Source organism: Heptranchias perlo, chromosome 7, assembly GCF_035084215.1.
Source record: "Heptranchias perlo isolate sHepPer1 chromosome 7, sHepPer1.hap1, whole genome shotgun sequence".
Lineage (NCBI taxonomy): Eukaryota > Metazoa > Chordata > Chondrichthyes > Hexanchiformes > Hexanchidae > Heptranchias > Heptranchias perlo.
The window spans coordinates 90,599,781-90,621,960 of record NC_090331.1 but is presented as its reverse complement, the minus strand read 5'-3'; the positions used below and the strand labels follow the sequence as shown (position 1 = coordinate 90,621,960).

At 45.5% G+C, this 22,180-nt stretch overlaps 1 protein-coding gene across 1 annotated transcript in view; it reads right to left on the bottom strand.

The window, feature by feature from the left end:
• The window catches only part of col6a1 (collagen, type VI, alpha 1), a 104,972-nt gene that overhangs the window by 67,015 nt on the left and 15,777 nt on the right, over positions 1–22,180 (bottom strand). Inside the window, exons 9-19 of the mRNA XM_067988104.1 lie at positions 20,591–20,644; positions 15,331–15,375; positions 15,200–15,226; positions 13,310–13,336; positions 13,133–13,177; positions 10,944–10,997; positions 8,926–8,988; positions 4,030–4,092; positions 3,070–3,123; positions 2,173–2,208; positions 745–807 (exon numbers count right to left, since the gene is read on the bottom strand). Coding sequence (XP_067844205.1) covers positions 745–807; positions 2,173–2,208; positions 3,070–3,123; positions 4,030–4,092; positions 8,926–8,988; positions 10,944–10,997; positions 13,133–13,177; positions 13,310–13,336; positions 15,200–15,226; positions 15,331–15,375; positions 20,591–20,644 — 531 coding nt within the window. The remainder of the gene's footprint in view (positions 1–744; positions 808–2,172; positions 2,209–3,069; positions 3,124–4,029; positions 4,093–8,925; positions 8,989–10,943; positions 10,998–13,132; positions 13,178–13,309; positions 13,337–15,199; positions 15,227–15,330; positions 15,376–20,590; positions 20,645–22,180) is intronic.

The following is a 22,180-nucleotide window of genomic DNA, read 5'->3' as shown; positions in this document are numbered from 1 at the left end:
CCTCTGAGAGAAAAAATTTCTCCTCATCTCCGTCTTAAATGGGAGACCCCTTATTTTTAAACTGTGGCCCCTAGTTCTCGTCTCTCCCACAAGGGGAAACATCCTCTCAGCATCTACCCCTACTAGTCCCCTCAGGATCTTATATAGGATCTTAATCGTCAGCCAGTCTTTCAGCGACTGCGTAACTATTGACGGAGAAAGGCTTCAGAGGCCAGGCCGATTGTTCCTTGTAACGGAGGTTACCAGGGCCTCCAGAGTGTGAACTACATTTGATCAGTTATCCATTTTAGTAGAGACATATAATATAAAAGATTAAGTGGTGATCTAATTGAGGTGTTTAAATAATTAATGGAGTTGGTAGGGTAGAGAGAGAGAGAGAAACTATTTTCTCTGGTGGGGGAGTCCAGAACAAGGGGACATAACCTTAAAATTAGAGCCAGGCTGTTCAGGGGTGATGTCAGGAAGCACTTCTTCACACAAAGGGGAGTGGAAATCTGGAACTCTCTCCCCCAAAAAGCTGTTGAGGCTGGGGGTCAATTGAAAATTTCAAAACTGAGATTGATAGATTTTTGTTAGGTAAGGGTATTAAGGGATATGGAAGCAAGGCGGGTAAATGGGGTTAAGATACAGATCAGTCATGATCTAATTGAATGGCGGAACAGGCTCGAGGGGCTGAATGGCTGACTCTTGTTTCTATGTTCCTACATTATTCAATTCTTTCCAATACCTTTTAATCTTAGTTACCTTAGGTCCCCTGGATCCTCTTAGACCTGAAGGTCCAGGTAGTCCTGGTTCACCGGAAGGACCCTAGAGAATGGGAGAAGTAAGCTATAATATTATTCAGGCAAACATCTGGATGACTCTGTGGCCATCTTGAGGTGTACAGGTATGTGTTAGTAATGGTGATACTGCAATATAAGGAACATTAGCGCAGATTTTGCTCCCCCACCCATCTCAGCGCTAGACAGGAGCAGCGCACCCAAAGTCCAGTCTCAGATTATTTATATAGCCCAGGGGCACCCCACCCATTCCTGAGAGAAGGGGCCTGCAGCTGGGTTTTAGGTCTCAGAGATTGGGATCTTTAGATTGCCAATGGTGATCGGCAGCTAGAAGGTCTCAATTGGACTTTAACATCCTAGGGGGCATTGAAAGATTTGAGGTGTCCTCATCTTAATTCTTCAGTCTATCCCCAGGATCCTCTCAGGAATCGATCACCTTCCCCTGGGTAAGCATTGGGGCCTTTGTAAGGTCCTCAGTGGGACCCAGCTCTCAGCTGGCAAGAGTAAGGGGGCGTACTAGGTGGAATTCGCAGGGTATCCTGGGAAGGCACTCTGACATGCCCCCGGGTGTAGGAGGGGCGGGTGGAAGAATCACCCCCTCTCCTGGCCCCCACTGGAATTTATCTGACCACTGCAAATTGGGCGGAGTCCTGGCAGAACTAATGGAAAAATGCCCATTCTCTGGTCTTGGCCCCCATCTGACTTTCAGGCCCATTGTGTTTATGTTTAAAAAATGGATCAGGGGATAGCGCCTTCATTGGAGGGGATATATTTTATGAATGGAGCTCTTCCTCTATAAACATTTAATGTACTCATATTAAATCCCTCTGTGGGCTTTCCTTTTAACATGGACCATGATCCATTTTAAATGAACGCGCTAAGGCCTGTGTGAACAACACACAGAGGGATTTAACAAAAGTACATTAAGGGATTCCCTCGTGCACTATTTTACCACAGTTATCACCCATCATTTATGCAAATGCTCCAACGAATGTGCTCCCAGAGGTAATAAAGCCCCTAAGGTAATGTGTAATAAATATATTTCCCTCCCATTTTTATTCATCTCTTCAGAGGAAGAAAATTAGATAGTTCTTAATGGGTAATTGTCGATAGAGGGGCATCCAAAGATTCTCTGCTGATTAGTGCAAGCATTATACATTACACGAAAGACACAAGAAATTTGGCAATAAATTATGTGAGGCACATAACACACAAAGAAAAAGAAAATCACACACACACACACACACACACACACACACACACGAGAAGCAAAACATATGACAGAGTTTGTGTGGTTCTCTGTGTAGCATAAGTCAAATATTCCAGGAATTGAATGAGTTGATTCCCTTGGTTGATTAGCTACTGGCTGCGCATGAAGAACTATTACAATTACCAGCTCGCCTTGGTTTCCGTCATCTCCTGGGGGTCCCTGTGCAGAAAACAAAACATTTATCAACAACAAATAGTACAAAATTGGGACGTAAAACCAAACATTCCCCTCCGTGAGTGTGTGAATGCTAGGTAACTCATTATTATACATTCCCCATTGAAGATGGTTATTGGTGTTTACGTATCGTCACACTCTTCCCTTGGAGAATAGCGTGAAGCAGTGGAAGGATTCGCAGGCTGATTAACAGTCTAACAGGCTGCATGAACACTCCTTCCATGGCCATAACCATCTTTATACCAGCCCGTAGGTTCGTTAATCCTATGCGGCTCTCACAACCCGTACGATGAAGGGTGGGAGGGCACCCACTGGACACGATTATCCCCACTGGATGTCAACCCAGAATTCTGAGCTGGAGGCAGAGTGCGACTGTCTGGAGCCGGGTTCGAATCCTGCATCGTCCGACTCAGAGATGGGAATGCTACCATAAGGCCAAAGGCTTGCTCCCATTGAAGATGGCGCCCATGGGTAATTTATATTGTTACCCCTGATTCCTGCCATGCCAGTCACATGGTGGGCCAAAACTGTGCCAGAACAACTACTAGTGCTCAAAAGTTGCCAAGAAGACAGATTTATTTCCAATTTAACCCCCTCCTCTCCTGAAGGTGCTGAGTCTTGTTTCCGTATCCATGGATACTGTTCCATAGAGGCCAGCAATCCTCAAGTGCCCATCCTTGACCAATGGTGATTAGTACAATTATGTATCACAAACTGAACGATATGTAGTTCTAGTCCTGTATCACTGTGCAGTAATATAAAGCCATAATACAAGGCCACTCTGACCCAGGAGTCTCATGTCCGTTGCTAAGCTGAAAGAACAGGAAATAGGAGAAAATGACTTACATCATCGCCTCGCTCTCCGGGATCTCCATTACTTCCTCTAGGGCCAGGATTCCCCTGTTCACACAAAATGCAAATTATATATTTCAGTGTTTGCGACCGTTCAGCAGAAGAGATCTTGTCGACACTATCTTAGCAACATTGTAAATGTGCTGATGTAGCGAAATCACAATGAGTTTTAAAAGGAGTAAAATCATCACGAACAGATTTACAATGACACAGGAACCAGGGCCATTTTCCATCCTTGTTAATAGATCAATCTTTTTATTCCCTTTGTGGCCTGAGTTCTCAGACAAGCTCTGATAGAACCATCTCTCTTTGACATGCTACACTCAAACTGTTGGTTAGACAGAGCTTCGGCATAAATGGCCTTGGTACTGGCTACTGAACACAGTGAGATGTGATGAGATGTGATTAACCCCTTGTTCTCTTCATGCCACCTTATTAATAGTAAACTGATGACTAAACAAACGGGGAAAAGAATCTTCCTGTTTTTTGGGTGAATTTTGAGCTGGCCAAGGTGGGTTTAAGGGGGAACGGAACGTTTACTTATTGCAGGCAGAGTGCCAGCATCGAGCACCACTGGTACATAGCAGAGGCAACTGCAGCATAAAGCTCCCTTTACACTGCCTTACCAATGTGTCTCAGCCCCAAGCTCAGAGGAGCACCTCTTCCCACACCAGTGATAAAGTACCTGTCCCACACTAGCCATCTTCTGGGCTCTCTGAGTGAGATTGCCAGTTTTGTACCGATCGGCGGCAAATTAGGGGCACTTTTCTGCTGTGGGCCCATATTCAACATGACCAAACGCAGCAAAAGGATTGGCCCTCGATTGACTCTGCATAAACGCAAAGCATAGAACCAACAAACAGAAGTTACTTTGATCCCAGAAATCTGGGGTGGATATGAACTCAGTTCCCTGAGGTCAAAGGTCAGCCAGTCTAATTAACAGTAGGAACAGACCTTATCTCCTGGTTTCCCCACGGCTCCAGATCTTCCTGCCTCTCCATCGAAGCCGGGTTCACCCTGGTTAAAGAATCAAACAGATAGTTATTCCATTAGTCAAAACCGATGGAAGCAGATTCAGCATGACATTAGCTATGAAAATACCTGAACTTTATTTTGACACGTATTTTGACGTCTATTTTGACGTATATTGCTGCAAGTTCAGCATTGGTGCAAAGCAGATTTGTCTCACACAACAGGCTGCCACCTCGTGCGGTGGATGCCGATTCATTGAATTCCTTCAAGCAAGAGCTGGACTTGTTTCTGGCCTGGGGCAGAGATCACCTTGTACAAGAGGCAGGTACCTGGTAAAGTTAATCAGGGCCAGAGTGATCTCCTGGACTAGTTTCAAACGCCTAAGTGGGAGGGGGGTTGGAGATGAATTTTCCAGATTTTTTTCCCCCCTTAATTGGCTGGGTTTTTAATTTGGTTTTTCGCCTCGCCCAGGAGATCACATGACTTTCGGGTGGGGTGGGGAGTGTATGTATTGTGATGCACAAGGCATCGCAATTGTGTGGTCCAGGCTGGATGGACCAGAGGGTCTTTTCCTGTCAGTCATTGTTCATAGGTAATAAATGGTATGGTGCAAACTGTAATGGGAAGGACCGAACTGATGTAATGTCTGACTAATTTAGACATTCGCACCAACACTACCGTTGCATCCTTGTTCTCATAATATTTTCAGTTTTCAATCCTTCAAATGATGTCAGTTCCATTCAGTTTCTCACAGCTGGATGGAGGAGCTGATGTACTGGTAGACAATTTGATTTCATAATATGGATTACATTAATTCGGACTGTGACAGTAATGCTGTAATATTTGTATACAATGGCCTGAACCATGAGCATTTTTGTCGTGTGAAACCAGTAACTGTTCTAACTATCCTCACTCATCGTGTTCATGTTGAAACAAGCCCTTGTCACATAAAAATGTTTACAAATTGCTGACTTGACGAGCCAGGTTGAGTTTATAGCTTTTGTTTTTTTGGGGGTAAAACAGGCCCTGATAATTTGTGCATTATGATGTTAGAGAGTGACTACTATCTCCTTGTAATGTTGAAACATTGGAGTCAAATGTCCATTATGGCCATGTATCTTTGGGGTCACCTATCCGTTGTTCTGTGACATTACCTGGCCTGTCACTTTATCCAGGTCTCAGGCCAAAGTTGGCCATTTTATAAAAGAACTAAACCTCAAAATGGCAGATGGTTGAGGGATGAGCAACAGAAACGTGCAGGGCCCCTCGACTGGTTCTGAGCTCCCACTACAAGGAGATAGGATTTCTTTTCCTGCTTTTAATGAGGCCTGGTTCATTCCTGTGTAACCGAAGCCTGTGAGCTACTGACTCACGTTTTGCTAATCTCTAAGTAAAACTTCCATTTTGCTGGATGATTTGCAAGACCCAGAGGCCTTTTTAAGATTTAGAAAAACAAAAAAGAAATGAGGCCATTTTAGTGTCCCACTGGAGCAGCCCAGGCCTGGCTCATGAGATAGGAAACCCTTTTCCAACAAGAGTCAACTCAATAACTCCTTAAAGTCTCCTTGCACATATCTTGCACACACAAGTATGTGACATCGGTATGTGTTCCATCCAAAATCAGCATCGAATCGCATCCCCTGTATAGTTCTGCTCAGTATGAAAGTTATAAAAATACCAAATTTCACGATATATTTATTACAATAGTTCTCTACACTCAGTGGAAATACAGATGAGCTCAGTGCTGCCCTGGGAGGTAACGCAAGAGTGAAGGTATCCATTGTAATTCCTTTTGGTTCTAGAGGGAAGCTGTCGAGACTAAGTTAAGACTCAGAAAGTGTTTAGTGCGCATTTGATGCATTTAAGGGGAAGCTAGATAAACACATGAGGGAGAAAGGAATAGAAGGGTATGCTGATAGGATTAGATGAAGTAGGGTGGGAGGAGGCTTGTTGGAGCATAAACACCAGCATGGACCTGTTGGGCCAAATGGCCTGTTTCTGTGCTGTACATTCTATGTAGTTCTATGCAATACTGGGTGGATTGATCAAATGAAACAATCAGATTGATTGAGTAGGTAGGCGTTAACTCATGTCAATAACCACATTCATTGGTCATTGGTTAGTTCAGGGGAGACGGGTTAGTTCAGGGGAGACCGGTTAGCTGAGGGGAGACGGGTTAGCTCAGGGGAGACCGGTTAGTTCAGGGGCGACGGGTTAGTTCAGGGGAGACCGGTTAGTTCAGGGGAGACGGGTTAGCTCAGGGGAGACCGGTTAGTTCAGGGGAGACGGGTTAGCTCAGGGGAGACCGGTTAGTTCAGGGGAGACGAGTTAGCTCAGGGGAGACGGGTTAGCTCAGGGGAGACCGGTTAGTTCAGGGGAGACGGGTTAGTTCAGGGGAGACGGGTTAGTTCAGGGGAGACCGGTTAGCTCAGGGGAGACGGGTTAGTTCAGGGGAGACAGGTTAGTTCAGGGGAGACTGGTTAGTTCAGGGGAGACCGGTTAGCTCAGGGGAGACGGGTTAGTTCAGGGGAGACAGTCGACTGTTCAAAGATGGGCCTGTACCTGTGAAGGTATATTTGAGACTGATTGGTGCTATAAACGGCCTGCAGTCTGAGGTAATTTTCCTCCCTCTGATTTTCTCTCATCCTACAGGGGCTGATTCATACCGGACTACCTTTCTGAGGGGTCCAGGAACCCTCCTGTATCTCACTCAATTGGGCCATTGTCCATATACCAGCGGGCTTTCCGACTACAGGGGGCATCCCAACCAACCCCCTGATCCTGTCCGCACCCAATATCCAGCCGGGAGCAGGAAATCTGGCTGATTTTGACTTCACGGCTTAGCCGCAGATGCCGAGACATGATGAACCTTTAAACTGTGTCAAAACCCTAACCAAACGATGCGCCGCAAAGTCTTGCAGAGGGTAGGATCACCTGTATCTACCCTCGTCCGAACAGGGGAACTTCTAACACAGTCATCAGAGCAGCATTTCTCTTTAACACTCCCCTTCCCCTGCCCCGAAGTATCACAAGAGTTGTATAAATCATTTCATCTTTACCCTTGGATTAAACTCCTTTATGACAATCGGTCTCTTGCTTTAAAGAAGAAAACACCAAAAAAAAATGGCACGGTCACTTGTGTAAAACCAGTTCAGGGGAGACCCACCGGTTAGTTCAGGGAGACCCCGGTACCGGTTAGTTCAGGGGAGACCCACCGGTTAGTTCAGGGATGACCGGTTAGTTCAGGGAGACCCCGGTACCGGTTAGTTCAGGGGAGACCCATCGGTTAGTTCAGGGGAGACCCACCGGTTAGTTCAGGAAGACCCACCGGTTAGTTTAGGGGAGACCCATCGGTTAGTTCAGGAAGACCCACCGGTTAGTTTAGGGTGACCCATTGGTTAGTTCAGGGGAGGCCCATCGGTTAGTTCAGGGAGACCCACCGGTTAGTTCAGGGAGACCCACCGGTTAGTTCAGGGAGACCCATCGGTTAGTTCAGGGAGACCCACCGGTTAGTTCAGGGGAGACCCACAGGTTAGTTCAGGGAGACCCACCGGTTAGTTCAGGGTGACCCATCGGTTAGTTCAGGGGAGACCCACAGGTTAGTTCAGGGAGACCCACCGGTTAGTTCAGGGAGACCCATTGGTTAGTTCAGGGGAGACCCACCGGTTAGTTCAGGGGAGACCCATCGGTTAGTTCAGGGGAGACCCATCGGTTAGTTCAGGGAGACCCATCGGTTAGTTCAGGGAGACCCATCGGTTAGTTCAGGGGAGACCCACCGGTTAGTTCAGGGAGACCCACCGGTTAGTTCAGGGAGACCCATCGGTTAGTTCAGGGGAGACCCACCGGTTAGTTCAGGGTGACCCATCGGTTAGTTCAGGGAGACCCATCGGTTAGTTTAGGGTGACCCATCGGTTAGTTCAGGGAGACCCATCGGTTAGTTCAGGGTGACCCATTGGTTAGTTCAGGGAGACCCATCGGTTAGTTCAGGGAGACCCATTGGTTAGTTCAGGGGAGACCCACCGGTTAGTTCAGGGGAGACCCATCGGTTAGTTCAGGGGTGACCCATCGGTTAGTTCAGGGGTGACCCATCGGTTAGTTCAGGGAGACCCATCAGTTCGTTCAGGGAGACCCATCGGTTAGTTCCGGAATGACCCACCGGTTAGTTCAGGGATGATCCACCGGTTAGTTCAGGGGTGTCCGGTTAGTTCAGGGGAGGCCGGTTAGTTCAGGGGTGACCGGTTAGCTCAGTTAGTTAGAGTGTGGTACCGTGGGTTCAATCCTTGTGCTAGCCTCCCACCCTGCCTAATGGTGGTCTACTTAAGACAAAGCAGATATCCAGGCAGCAAGATCCCTGTTATTTTATGGGCTGCCCACCGCTGCGAATCACTTCCACGCGTACGCAAAGTTCTGCTCCTTTGCCGGTACATTTTTTAATGTTTGGGCTTCTCGATACAATTTACAAAGGCTCTGCTGTGAGTTTATCAAACTGGCCCCCGGGAAGGCCAGCGTCAAGCACCAGGGGTGTGAGCCAGCCTCCCTGAGGGGGACTCCCGTCACTTGGCCTCAGTGCATCCCAGAAGCATACTGGGACATGCGCTGAGGTCATGATGCCAACTTCCTCTCAACGCGAAGCCGAAATCAGTGCAAGAATGACAGTATAACTGCGACCTGAAGTCACTCGGGATCACAATCATCGCAAAATCCTTCATTTCTTATTTTTTGTGTGAGGGAATAAAAGTGAGAAAAGACTCAGCATTAAAGAGGTTTACGGCCAGATGAGATCAGGTGTTATGCAGCTGTGGCATTATTTAAGGATTGATTGGTGGCGAGGCCGTGCTTTACAACGATATCCCTGTACCCTTCTTGATAAAGTCATACCTTTAGTCCTTTTCTTCCGAATGGACCTGGGTCTCCTTTGAGGCCTTGTAGTCCTGCTGGACCCTATGAGGGAAAAGATTTCAAAAGATTTGCAGTCAATCCCTCTTGCTATCAGGAAAAGACAGAATCACATTTCAATCTCCATTTATTTATGCTAATTGGAAACAGGCACTTCTATCCGAGGGTCTGTGATAAATGACATAAGAAGTGCTGAACAATACCACTGAAGTAATCCAGCCAGATATCAATTAGGGTTGCCAACTTTCATTGGACGTATTCCTGGAGGTCTCATCACATGACCCACCTCCAATCGCCCCACCCCCCCGCTCCCGCCATTGGTCGCCAATTAGAAAGCTAACAGACTCTTCGTTACCCAATTGGATGACTCTTGTCTGTCAGTCAAACAGCCTTTTCTTCCTTATCTCCAATATTTTTATAATTAAAAAACAAAAGTGTTCAAAGGAAATGAAAAAAACACATAATATTTTTAATGCCCCTGTGATTTTTCTCCTGGGCTTTTGCTTGTAGCAGTATCTTGGAGATTAATCTTTCATTCCTGGAGACTCCAGGACCATCCTGGAGGACTGGCGACCCTAATATCAACTGGCAGTGGGCGCTTGACGTACGTCTAAGCCCCTCGCCCCTGCATTCCCAAGGGCTCCCAGATGTTTCCAGTTGATGATATGAACCTTAAGCTTCATGATGGTCTTGACTGACTCATTCAAGTGGTGGCTTTTCCAGTGCATCACACAGAGGAGGATCTGTCCTCTCTGTGGACAGTTGGGTGCAGGGCGCTGGTTAACATTCTGCATTCAATGGATGGAGGAATCTCCAGAAACTTAAGTACATCTAACAGGGCCTGAGAACATTGGAGGACATGGAGAAGTATAGAGATGAGGCGAATCGTTAACACTGGTGCAGCAAACTTTACTGTCCATGTGAAAGTTTGTGCAATGATTAAGTAATTACTTTCTTTTTGGGGGTGAAAATGGGGGTGGGGGGGGGTTCATCATCAATGGCGACAATGTAAATATCAATATGGGACTGTTTCCCCATTCAGTGATGGAGGAGGAAGACAGGCCGAAGCCTTAAAGAGTCCGCATTGTGCAACAAGAACAAAGTGCCAGGACAAAGGGGAGAATTAGGATTAAATACTTCACTAAAGTTACTTTACAATTCTTAACATGGTTTAAGGCTTGGGGATAGCTGATATAACAGTTGGAGATTTTTAAAATATAATTCTGAAAAGGAGTTATGGTCACCACAGCCAATAACTGAGTTTGTCTTTAAACTTTAAAGCTCACCCACATTAGCTGAGCTGTTTCTCCAAACTCCCCACTTCTGTAGTGACCTGTATTTTTTTTAATATTCATTCTCAGGATGTGGGTGTCGCTGGCAAGGCCAGCATTTATTGTCCATCCCGCGTCGCCCTGAGAAGGTGGTGATGGGCCTTCTTCTTAAACCACTGGTAGCGGTTTGATACAACTAAGGGGATTGCTGGGCCACTTCAGAAGCCAACCATTGATGTGAGTATTGGAGTCACATATAGACCAGACTGGGTAAGGGCGGCAGGTTTCCTTCCCTAAGGGACATTAGTGAACCAGATGGGGTTTTTACGACAATCGACAGCTTCATGGTCACTTTTACAGTTACCAGCTTTTTATTTTGAACTGAATTCAAATTCTGAAACTGCCATGGTGAGATTTGAACTCGTTCTCTCTGAATTATTAGTCCAGGCCTATTGTTATTCTACAAACTCTGCAGGGCATAATCTTTTCCGTTTCATGAACATGTGTTTGTCCGGTGCCCAGATGTCAAATACAGCCCTAGGTCACAGACCAGGCCCTAACTCACAGGCTCGTATTTCAAATACAGCGGAGATGCTGCTTTCAAACTCACAAGCTAATATTTTGAACGGAAAGAAGAGTCAGTAACATTGTGTCATGGATGAACAGTCATTTACCAAGTATTTGAAATGTTTTCATAAGAAAAAGAACAAAGTAGAGCACCATACTTACAGGAGATCCTGCGGACCCAAAGCAGCCTGGCAGACCAGAATACCCATCCTCACCCTGATCAAAAAAAAATTACAAAAATTCAACTCTGTGTCGTAATAATATAAAGAAACAAACCATCCCTGTCTAAAATATGAAATATGATTACTTCTTATCATAGAAAGGTTACAGCACGGAAGGAGGCCATTCGCCCCATCGAGTCCTTGCCGGCTCTATGCAAGAGCAATCCAGCTCCCATCCCATAGCTCTGCAATTTTTTTCCTTTCAAGTACTTATCCAGTTCCCTTTTGAAGGCCATGATTGAATCTGCCACCACTACCCCCTCAGGCAGTGCATTCCAGATCCTAACCACTCGCTGTGTAAAAAAGTTTTCCCTCATGTCACCTTTGGTTCTTTTTCCGATCACCGTAAATCTATATCCTCTGGTTCTTGACCCTTCCGTCAATGGGAACAGTTTCTCTCTATCTACTCTGTCTAGGCTCGTCATGATTTTGAATACTTCTATCAAATCTCCGCGCAATCATCTCTGTTCTGAGAAGAACAACCCCAACTTCTCCAGTCTATCCTCGTAACTAAAGTAACTACATTGTAGACCACGTTTTTAAATATAAACTATTCCATGTAACATTAAAGAAAGAACTTGCATTTACAAAGCATTCTCGTATATCTTTTTAAAATATTCATTCTCAGGATGTGGGCGTCGCTGGCAAGGCCGGCATTTAACGCCCATCCCTCATTGCCCTGAGAAGGTGGTGATGGAACTGAGTGGCTTGCTAGGCCACCTCGGAGGGCAGTAAAGAGTTAACCACATTGGTATGGGACTGGAGTCACGTATAGGCCAGGTAAGGGTAGCAGGTTTCCTTTACCTAAAAGGACATTAGTGAACCATTTGAGTTTTAACAACAATCTGATAATTTCATTCTCACTTTTACTGATACCAGCTTATTACTTCCAGATTTTTTAAAGCTGAATTCAAATTCTCAAACTGCTATGGTCGGATTTGTGCTCGCCTTCATCTGGATTATTAGTCCAGGCCTCTGGATTTCTAGTCCAGTAACATAAGCACACCACCAGCGTACTTCACTGACTACACTGCTCAGTTTATGCGGCTAAGCACAGCATACAACATGATCCCAAAACAGCAGTGAGACGAATGGCCAGTTAATCTGTTCTGGGACACTGAGAAAACATCTTGCTCTTTTTTGAGACGAGCCATAGGACTCCCTAGTGCCCAGCTGAACAAGACTACAGGACCTCAAATTTAACATCTCATTCAAAGGATGGCACCTCCAATATTGGAGCACTCACTCAGTGTCAGCTCAAATATGCTCCAGTCTCTGAAGTGGGGCTTAGAACACACAACATTCTGACTCAGTGGCAAGAGTGCCCTTCTATCCATCCTCAGTATCTAACCTCTGCGTACGAGTATCTTTTGCAGAGACATATTAAACGGCGCAAAAGCTGGGGGTAATTTTAACCTAACCCGCCCGTCGGGGAACAGAAACGGAAATCAGTGGAGAGTAATATTGGACGGGATGTAAAACCAGCGTTCCATCCAATCGCATTGGTTTTCCGACTGGCGAGTTAGATTAAAATGGCCCTCCCTGTTTCTCTCTGCTCCGTACAATTGTTTTGGGCCCCTTCTCTCTGGCGATTTATTTAGGTAGAGCAGTGTAGGTTAAAACTCATCCGGCAGGAAGGATATAACGATCCCAGAGCATTCTTAACAGCAAATGTAAATGATATAATGGACGTCTATATAAAATGCATTGTAAAATGTCTGCTGTAGTGAAGGAACAATTGCCTTATCCTATTTGAATAGGGACTAGTGATTGTTGTTCGTGTTAGTCTGACCGGGCCAGCATGACCATCTTTATGCTAAAATGCATAACATGTCAGGGAAATAAAAATATAGGAACATAGGAACAGGAATAGGCCATTCAGCCCCTCGAACCCATTCCACCATTCAATTAGAATTAAATCCCAATTATCTCATAAAAAAGTGCACTAGAATAATCTCTTATATTATCGGGACTGCTTAATATGAACGTATCCACTGTAAACCTTTGCTTTAACAGTTCTTTTGGGACGGACTTTACTCGACTGCCGATCTTTTAGTACTGGCTGTGCCTGATCGAAGGGCGGTTGCTTTCTCTGAACAGGGTATTGAAGCAATATTCAGTATCTCTTACCTTATGACCATCTTTCCCATCTCTTCCAGGGAATCCCTTTGCACCCTAAAATCATCAGGCAGAACAGAACGAGATACGGATTAGTACAGGGAAGAACACAAATGAGGCGTTTTTAATGCTTTACCTTTAGGGCAACAGACTCTTTAAAATCCTGAAACGATTAAAAGCTGTTCTAACCTTGCCTCCTTTGTATCCTCTGTCGCCCTGGAAAAGGAAAGAAACAGTTTAACATCCTATGCGTGCTTTTCTTGTCAGATTATTTCATATCCTGAACTAGATTGAGATCACACTTCATTATAGACATGTAAAGAAGGAAAGTTTTCTCACCCACTGAACTCTAGAGACACTAGGCTCCCCTCCCCTGGGCTACCCTCCCCTGGCGACACTGGATTCTCCCTCCCCCCCGGCGACACTGGATTCTCCCTCCCCCCGGCGACACTGGATTCTCCCTCCCCTGGCGACACTGGATTCTCCCTCCCCCCGGCGGCACTGGATTCTCCCTCCCCCCCGGCGACACTGGATTCTCCCTCCCCCCGGCGACACTGGATTCTCCCTCCCCCCGGCGACACTGGATTCTCCCAACCTCCGGCGACACTGGATTTTCCCTCCCCCCGGCGGCACTGGATTCTCCCTCCCCCCGGCGACACTGGATTCTCCCTCCCCTGGCGACACTGGATTCTCCCTCCCCCCGGCGACACTGGATTCTCCCTCCCCCTGGCGACACTGGATTCTCCCTCCCCCCGGCGACACTGGATTCTCCCTCCCCTGGCGACACTGGATTCTCCCTCCCCCCGGCGACACTGGATTCTCCCTCCCCCCCGGCGACACTGGATTCTCCCTCCCCTGGCGACACTGGATTCTCCCTCCCCCCGGCGACACTGGATTCTCCCTCCCCCCGGCGACACTGGATTCTCCCTCCCCCCGGCGACACTGGATTCTCCCTCCCCCCGGCGACACTGGATTCTCCCTCCCCCCGGCGACACTGGATTCTCCCTCCCCCTGGCGACACTGGAATCCCTCTCCCATGGTGATAATAGATGCTCCCCATCCATGGTAAATCTGGTTGCCCCTTTCCCTGGCGATATTAGGCTCCCCACTCATTGTAGATCTCTCCTCAGTCTTTTCCACTAAGGTGAATTGCAAGCCAGCCGTAAAACCCCAGGAGAACTGAAGAGAATGGGACCGAGTTTAAGTGCCTCTGCCTGGAGTAAATGCGGCGGTCGGGGTCTGAAATTGGGGTTGGGTCACTTACCGGCCTCTTTCCATTGGCGCTTCAGCCCCTGCCACCTTCAGTAAGGTCCTGAGAAGTGTGGGCGAACTGCCTGCCTATTTCAGTGGGAAGCCACCCAATATGACGTAAATTAGGACCCCATGGCAATTTTGAAGTGCAAGTGGGCGGAGCTGGCGTCGAGCAGCCTGGTCAACTCCATGTAGGAGCCAGCTGATTTCCTGTCCTCCTCGCAGCGAGCTGCCATATCATAGAATCATACAGCACAGACAGAGGCCATTCGGCCCGTCATGCATGTGCCGGCTCTTTGAAAGAACTATCCAATTAGTCCCACTCCCCTGCTCTTTCCCAATAGCCCTGCAAATTTTTTCCTTTTCAAGTATTTATCCAATTCCCTTTCGAAAGTTACTATTGAATCTGCTTCCACCGCCCTTTCAGGCAGCGCATTCCAGATCATAACAACTCACTGCGTAAAAAAAATTCTCCTCCTCTCCCCTCTGGTTCTTTTGCCAATTATCTTCAATCTGTGTCCTCTGGTTACTGACCCTTCTGCCAGTGGAAACAGTTCTCCCCATCGACTCTATCAAAACCCCTCATAATTTTGAACACCTCCATTAAATCTCCCCTTAAATCTGCTCTAAGGAGAAAAATCCCAGCTTCTATTCTATATTGTATACACATATCATATATATTATAATATAGAATAGAAGCTGGGATCGATATATCTATTCTATATATTCTACAATATCTGCAATGAGATGGGGCCGCTATCACTGAAATCACTGTGGGTAATAGGAACCAAGTCCGAATTTACTGATAAAATTTATTGATGACCTTACCTTACCACCACGTTCTCCTTTGTCACCCTGTTGTCAAAAAACAAAGACATTGTTATTGAAAGAAAGATTCAAACATCATATTGTGAAACATGACATTAGATCCTTGCGGTGACTGCAATCCAGATAGATACCTTCATACCCGGATGTCCAGCTGGCCCAACATCGCCGGTTTGACCCTGAAATAAAGAAGAACAGTTTGTCAATGGTAAGAGAATCAATTCAAACAAATAATAGGCAGAACTGAAAAGCGAGTGAACTTAGTCTGTTGTTTCGATGTGTTACTGCTATTGTTGCAGCTATCATTTGATATTCGCCGGTGATGTTTTAAGGCAGACGTTAACCCATTTTAAATAAGCTGATTAACCATCTCGACTAAAACAAGAGGGGTGTCACAAGAGTACACCAGCTGATACCATCGACTCTAGTTCTCGGGCTGTACCAACACTGAGGGGACGGGAATTGGAAAATATTACGAACAAGAAAGGGAAATTAAAAAGTGAAATTAAAAGAGAAAAAGGAAAGGAAAAATGAATGAGATCTGACTACGTAGGGCTGATTGAGAGATCTTGTTGAAATGGTTGATCAGCCATGATCTAATTGAATGGCGGAACAGACTCGAGGGGCTGAATGGCCTACTCCCATTCCTATGTTCCTATGTTGGTATCACTACACTCACTGTCCTATAATGGCCACAATGAGAGCTGTAGGCCCCTGTTACCTATCGATGTGAGGATGAATATATTCATGTGTGTACGCAGGTTAAAACTGCCCTTTGACAGCTGTGCTTACGTTACATTTGAGCGTACGTGCGCACAATGCTCGCTCACAGTGTTCAGGGCTCTTTGCCCAGTTCACACCAGGACATGCTTGCTGTAAACTGAAAGCGCTATAAGGTATATTTTAACGGTTTAGCACTCCCAATTTGCACTATAGTAACACGTATCGGCAATTTGGTTTGTAGCCCGTACAGGTTTCACAGCTCTGTGTCGGGAGAACTGAATTTGCCCAACATCAGAAGACTGTCAAGGTTCGAGAAGGCATTTCAGCCCATTTGGTTTAATCCTTCCTGGCAACCATATAGCTGAACTGGACCCCGGTTTAACATCTCAGCCAATGGATGGTGCCTCAGATAAGCCCCTCAGGGTCAGCATAGATCATTGCGCTTAAGTCCTGGACTAGGGCTTGAACCTACAATTTCCTGAACCAGAAGTGAGAGTCAATGAACCCAAACCGGTTCTGGGTGTGCTGAGCACCAGTCTATCCAATGGCCCAGAGGACCCAATACTGAAAGTAGAGTGAAGTGTTTTAATCGTGGAGGAACTGGGATTGCCATGTGGAACACTTCAGATCAGAACCTCAGCCACACAAATAATATACATCTCCTGTACGAAAGGTTTACAGCTCTCATCAAATGTTTAAATGAGCTAACATCTGTGTGAAAATAGCACAAACAGGAATGTAGCATGAGTGCATACTGCTGAGGGGTAATGGGTGGATATCAGTCCTGTAGGAGATGGGTGGATATCAGTCCTGTAGGATATGTGTGGATATCAGTCCTATAGGGGATGGGTGGATATCAGTCCTGTAGGGGATGGGTGGCAAACCGAATAACTACGGCGGTAGAGAAGGCTTTAAACTAAATAGAGGAGGGGGAGGGCTCAGGTGGGGCGAAGTTTAGATTGATAAAAAGACAAGGAAGTAGTACAGGAAAGTGATGGGGGTAATGATAAACAGAGTGTGTCAGAGCGTACAAACATAAGAGTGCACAAGCAAATGGGACCGGGGTAGGAAAGAATGGTAAAAAGACAAAATTAAAGGTTCTTTATCTGAATGCGCGCAGCATTCGTAATAAGATAGATGAATTGACGGCACAAATAGAAACAAATGGGTATGATCTCGTGGCCATTACAGAGACGTGGTTGCAAGGTGACCAAGGTTGGGAGCTAATTATTCAGAGTTATTTAACATTTCGGAAGGATAAGAGAAAAGGTAAAGGTGGTGGGGTAGCTCGGTTGATTAAGGATGAAATTGGTATAATAGTGAGAAATGATCTTGGCTCAGAAAATCAAGATGTCGATTCAATTTGGGTGGAGGTAAGAAATAGCAAGGGAAAGAAATCACTGGTGGGAATAGTATATAGGCCTCCTAACAGTAGCTACACTGTAGGGCAAAATATTAATCAGGAAATAAGGGGGGCTTGTAAAAAAGGTAATGCAATAATCATGGGCGATTTTAACTTTCACATAGATTGGACAAATCAAATTGGCAAAAATAGCCCTGAGGAGGAGTTCATAGAGTGTATTAGGGACTGTTTCTTAGACCAATATGTCGGGGAACCAACCAAAGAACACGCCATTTTGGATCTGGTAATGGGGAAAGGGCGGGAAAGTGGAGTTGAGGTAAAAATCAGATCAGCCTTGATCTCATTAAATAGTGGAGCAGGCTCGAGGGGCCGAATGGCCTACTCCTGCTCCTATCTCTTATGGTTTTATGGTCTTATGGGTGGATATCAGTTCTCTACAGAATGGGTGGTTAGATATCAGTCCTGTACAGGATGGTTAGGTATCGTTACTGTACTGGATGGGTGGATATCAGTACTGTACAGGAGGATGGTTTGATATCAGTACTGTACAGGATGGTTAGGTATCGTTACTGTACTGGATGGGTGGATATCAGTACTGTACAGGAGGATGGTTTGATATCAGTACTGTACAGGAGTATGGTTTGATATCAGTACTGTACAGGAGGATGGTTTGATATCAGTACTGTACAGGAGGATGGTTTGATATCAGTACTGTACAGGAGGATGGTTTGATATCAGTACTGTACAGGAGGATGGTTTGATATCAGTACTGTACAGGAGGATGGTTTGATATCAGTACTGTACAGGAGGATGGTTTGATATCAGTACTGTACAGGAGGATGGTTTGATATCAGTACTGTACAGGAGTATGGTTTGATATCAGTACTGCACAGGAGGATGGTTTGATATCAGTACTGTACAGGAGGATGGTTTGATATCAGTACTGTACAGGAGGATGGTTTGATATCAGTACTGTACAGGATGTGTGGTTGGACTCCAGGGGAATCAAGGGATATGGAGATCGGGCGCGAAAGTAGAGTTGAGGTTGAAGATCAGTCATGATCTGATTGAATGGCGGAGCAGGCTCGAGGGGCTGTATGGCCTACTCCTGCTGCTATTTTTTATGTTCTTATGATATCAGTACTGTACGGGATGGGTGGATATCAGTATAGTACAAGATGGGTGGACATCAGTACAATAAAGGATGGTTAGAAATCAGTACTGTATAGGATGGTTAGTTATCAGTACTTACAGGATGGTTAGATATCAGTACTGTAAAGCTTGGCTGGATATCAGTACTGTACAGGGTGGCTGGTAATCAGTACTGTACAGGGTGGCTGGAAATCAGTACTGTACAGGATGGGTGGATATCAGTACTGTACAGGATGGATGGGTGGATATCAGTACTGTACAGGGTGGCTGGATATCAGTACTGTACAGGGTGGCTGGAAATCAGTACTGTACAGGATGGGTGGATATCAGTACTGTACAGGATGGGTGGATATCAGTACTGTACAGGATGGGTGGATATCAGTACTGTACAGGATGGGTGGATATCAGTACTGTACAGGATGGGTGGGTGGATATCATTACTGTACAGGATCGGTGGATATCATTACTGTACAGGATGGGTGGATATCAGTATTGTACAGGATGGGTGGATATCAGTACTGTACAGGATGGATGGATATCAGTATTGTACAGGATGGGTGGATATCATTACTGTACAGGATCGGTGGATATCATTACTGTACAGGATGGGTGGATATCATTACTGTACAGGATGGGTGGATATCAGTACTGTACAGGATGGATGGCTGGATATCATTACTGTACAGGATGGGTGCATATCATTACTGTACAGGATGGGTGGATATCAGTACTGTACAGGATGGGTGGATATCATTACTGTACAGGATGGGTGGATATCAGTACTGTACAGGATGGGTGGATATCAGCACTGTACAGGATGGGTGGATATCAGTATTGTACAGGATGGGTGGATATCAGTATTGTACAGGATGGGTGGATATCATTACTGTACAGGATGGGTGGATATCAGTACTGTACAGGATGGGTGGATATCAGTACTGTACAGGATGGGTGGATATCAGTATTGTACAGGATGGGTGGATATCATTACTGTACAGGATGGATGGGTGGATATAATTACTGTACAGGATGGGTGGATATCAGTACTGTACAGGATGGGTGGATATCAGTATTGTACAGGATGGGTGGATATCAGTATTGTACAGGATGGGTGGATATCAGTACTGTACAGGAGGGGTGAATATCAGTATTGTACAGGATGGGTGGATATCAGTATTGTACAGGATGGGTGGATATCAGTATTGTACAGGATGGGTGGATATCAGTACTGTACAGGATGGGTGGATATCAGTATTGTACAGGATGGGTGGATATCAGTACTGTACAGGATGGGTGGATATCAGTATTGTACAGGATGGGTGGATATCAGTATTGTACAGGATGGGTGGATATCATTACTGTACAGGATGGATGGCTGGATATCATTACTGTACAGGATGGGTGGATATCAGTACTGTACAGGATGGGTGGATATCAGTATTGTACAGGATGGGTGGATATCAGTATTGTACAGGATGGGTGGATATCAGTACTGTACAGGATGGGTGGATATCAGTATTGTACAGGATGGGTGGATATCAGTATTGTACAGGATGGGTGGATATCAGTATTGTACAGGATGGGTGGATATCAGTACTGTACAGGATGGGTGGATATCAGTATTGTACAGGATGGATGGATATCAGTACTGTACAGGATGGGTGGATATCAGTACTGTACAGGATGGGTGGATATCAGTATTGTACAGGATGGGTGGATATCAGTACTGTACAGGATGGGTGGATATCAGTACTGTACAGGATGGGTGGATATCAGTACTGTACAGGATGGGTGGATATCAGTATTGTACAGGATGGGTGGATATCAGTACTGTACAGGATGGGTGGATATCAGTATTGTACAGGAGAATGAAGAGGTTCTTGCGAGGCCACAATGAAAAGCCCTGGAGCCTCAAAGGTTGCACAGGAAAATAAATAATTGCAACTCTGGAAATCATGGCAGGGATCAGGATAATACAGGATAATATTTATTGAAATAAACGGCGTAAGGTGAATTGGAAAATGCGACTCTCTTGTGTGAAACACATTAAGAACAGGCCTTTGCTTTGCAGGACTATTGGACACATTCTTATGCAGTGTTTACAGTAATGGTGCAGGGGAAGTAACTGTGAAGATGGAATGAGGTTCTGTACATACCGGAGGTCCATGTGGGCCCATGGGGCCGTGAGGGCCTCGACGTCCATCTGAACCCTGTTAAAAAGCAAGATAATGTGCATTTTAGCTTATTAAAATAATTAGTGCAAAGAATAATGCATATTGTACAATGAAGATTGATACCTTAAACACACACTGTTCAAATCCATTAAGTGAATGTAAAATTGAAAACCTCAAACAAATTTCTATGCAAATTGATGAAATTGTTCCCGTTAATTGAAAAGGTGAGAGGGTTTTCATTACTGAATGTAAGTTGTTGGATTTGACTCATCAATATTGTCAAATTAAGTTCATATATCTGATATTTTGAATCAGGGTGAGCTATGAGACAGATGGAGACTCTTTCATTGCTATCAGTATTCCTTGACTGGTTCTACATCAGCTCATTCTCAGACAGTCAGCCCAGAAGCAAACGTTTTAATGTGAAGTCAAAAATGGCAGGCTGTGGTGAGCTGAATCTGTGTGAAAAACAACCATAAAAAAAGCAGTGTCCTCCCCAATGACAGGGCGAGCATGGCAAGAACAGGCCAATGACAAACACAGAAGGAGGCCATTCGGCCCATCGTGCCTGTGCCGGCTCTTTGAAAGAGCCGTCCAATTAGTCCCGCTCTCCTGCTCTTTCCCCACGGCCCTGCAAATTTTTCCTTTTCAAATATTTATCAATTCCCTTTTCAAAGTTACCATTGAATGTGCTTCCCTTTCAGGCAGTGTATTCCAGATCATAACAACTTGTAAAAAAAATTCTCCTCATCCCCCCCCCGGTTCTTTTCCCAATTATTTTAAATCTGTGTCCTCTAGTTACCGACCCTCCTGACAGTGTAAATAGTTTCTCCTTATCTACTCTATCAAAACCCTTCATGATTTTGAACACATCTAATAAATCTCCCCTTAACCTCCTCTGCTCTAAGGAGAACAATCCCAGCTTCTAGTCTCTCCACAAAACTGAAGTCCCTCATCCCTGGTACCATTCTGGTTTAAATCTCCTCTGCACCCTCTCCAAAGCCTTGACATCCTTCATAAAGTGTGGTGCCCAGAATGGAACACAATTCTCCAGCTGAGGCCTAACCAGTGATTTACAAAGGTTCAGCATAACTTCCTTGCTTTTGTACTCTATGCCTAGCATAGTGGTTATGTTACTGGACTAAAATCCAGAGTCATGAGTTCAAATCCCGCCACGGCAGCTGGCGAATTTAAATTCAATCTATTTATAAAGCCCAGGATCCCATATGTTTTTTTAACAGCCTTGTCGACTTGACCTGCCACCTTCAAAGATTTGTGTATGTGCACCCCCAGGCCTCCCTGTTCCTGCACCCCCCTTTAAAATTGTAAATATGTGCTTGGTGTCTCCGTCATGTGCCCCACTGTGTACGCGGTGCCTTTTACTTCAAAAAAAACAACTATCTGTGTAAGTTGAGTAACGAGACTAAACCGCAAAAGACGCACAACAACGACCAACAGACTCCAGCCAGACCATCCAGGCCTAGGGTTGCCAACTCTGGTTGGACTTATTCCTGGAGGTTTCATCACATGACCTCCTGCCTCCAACCACCCCTCCCCCCACGTTCCCACCAT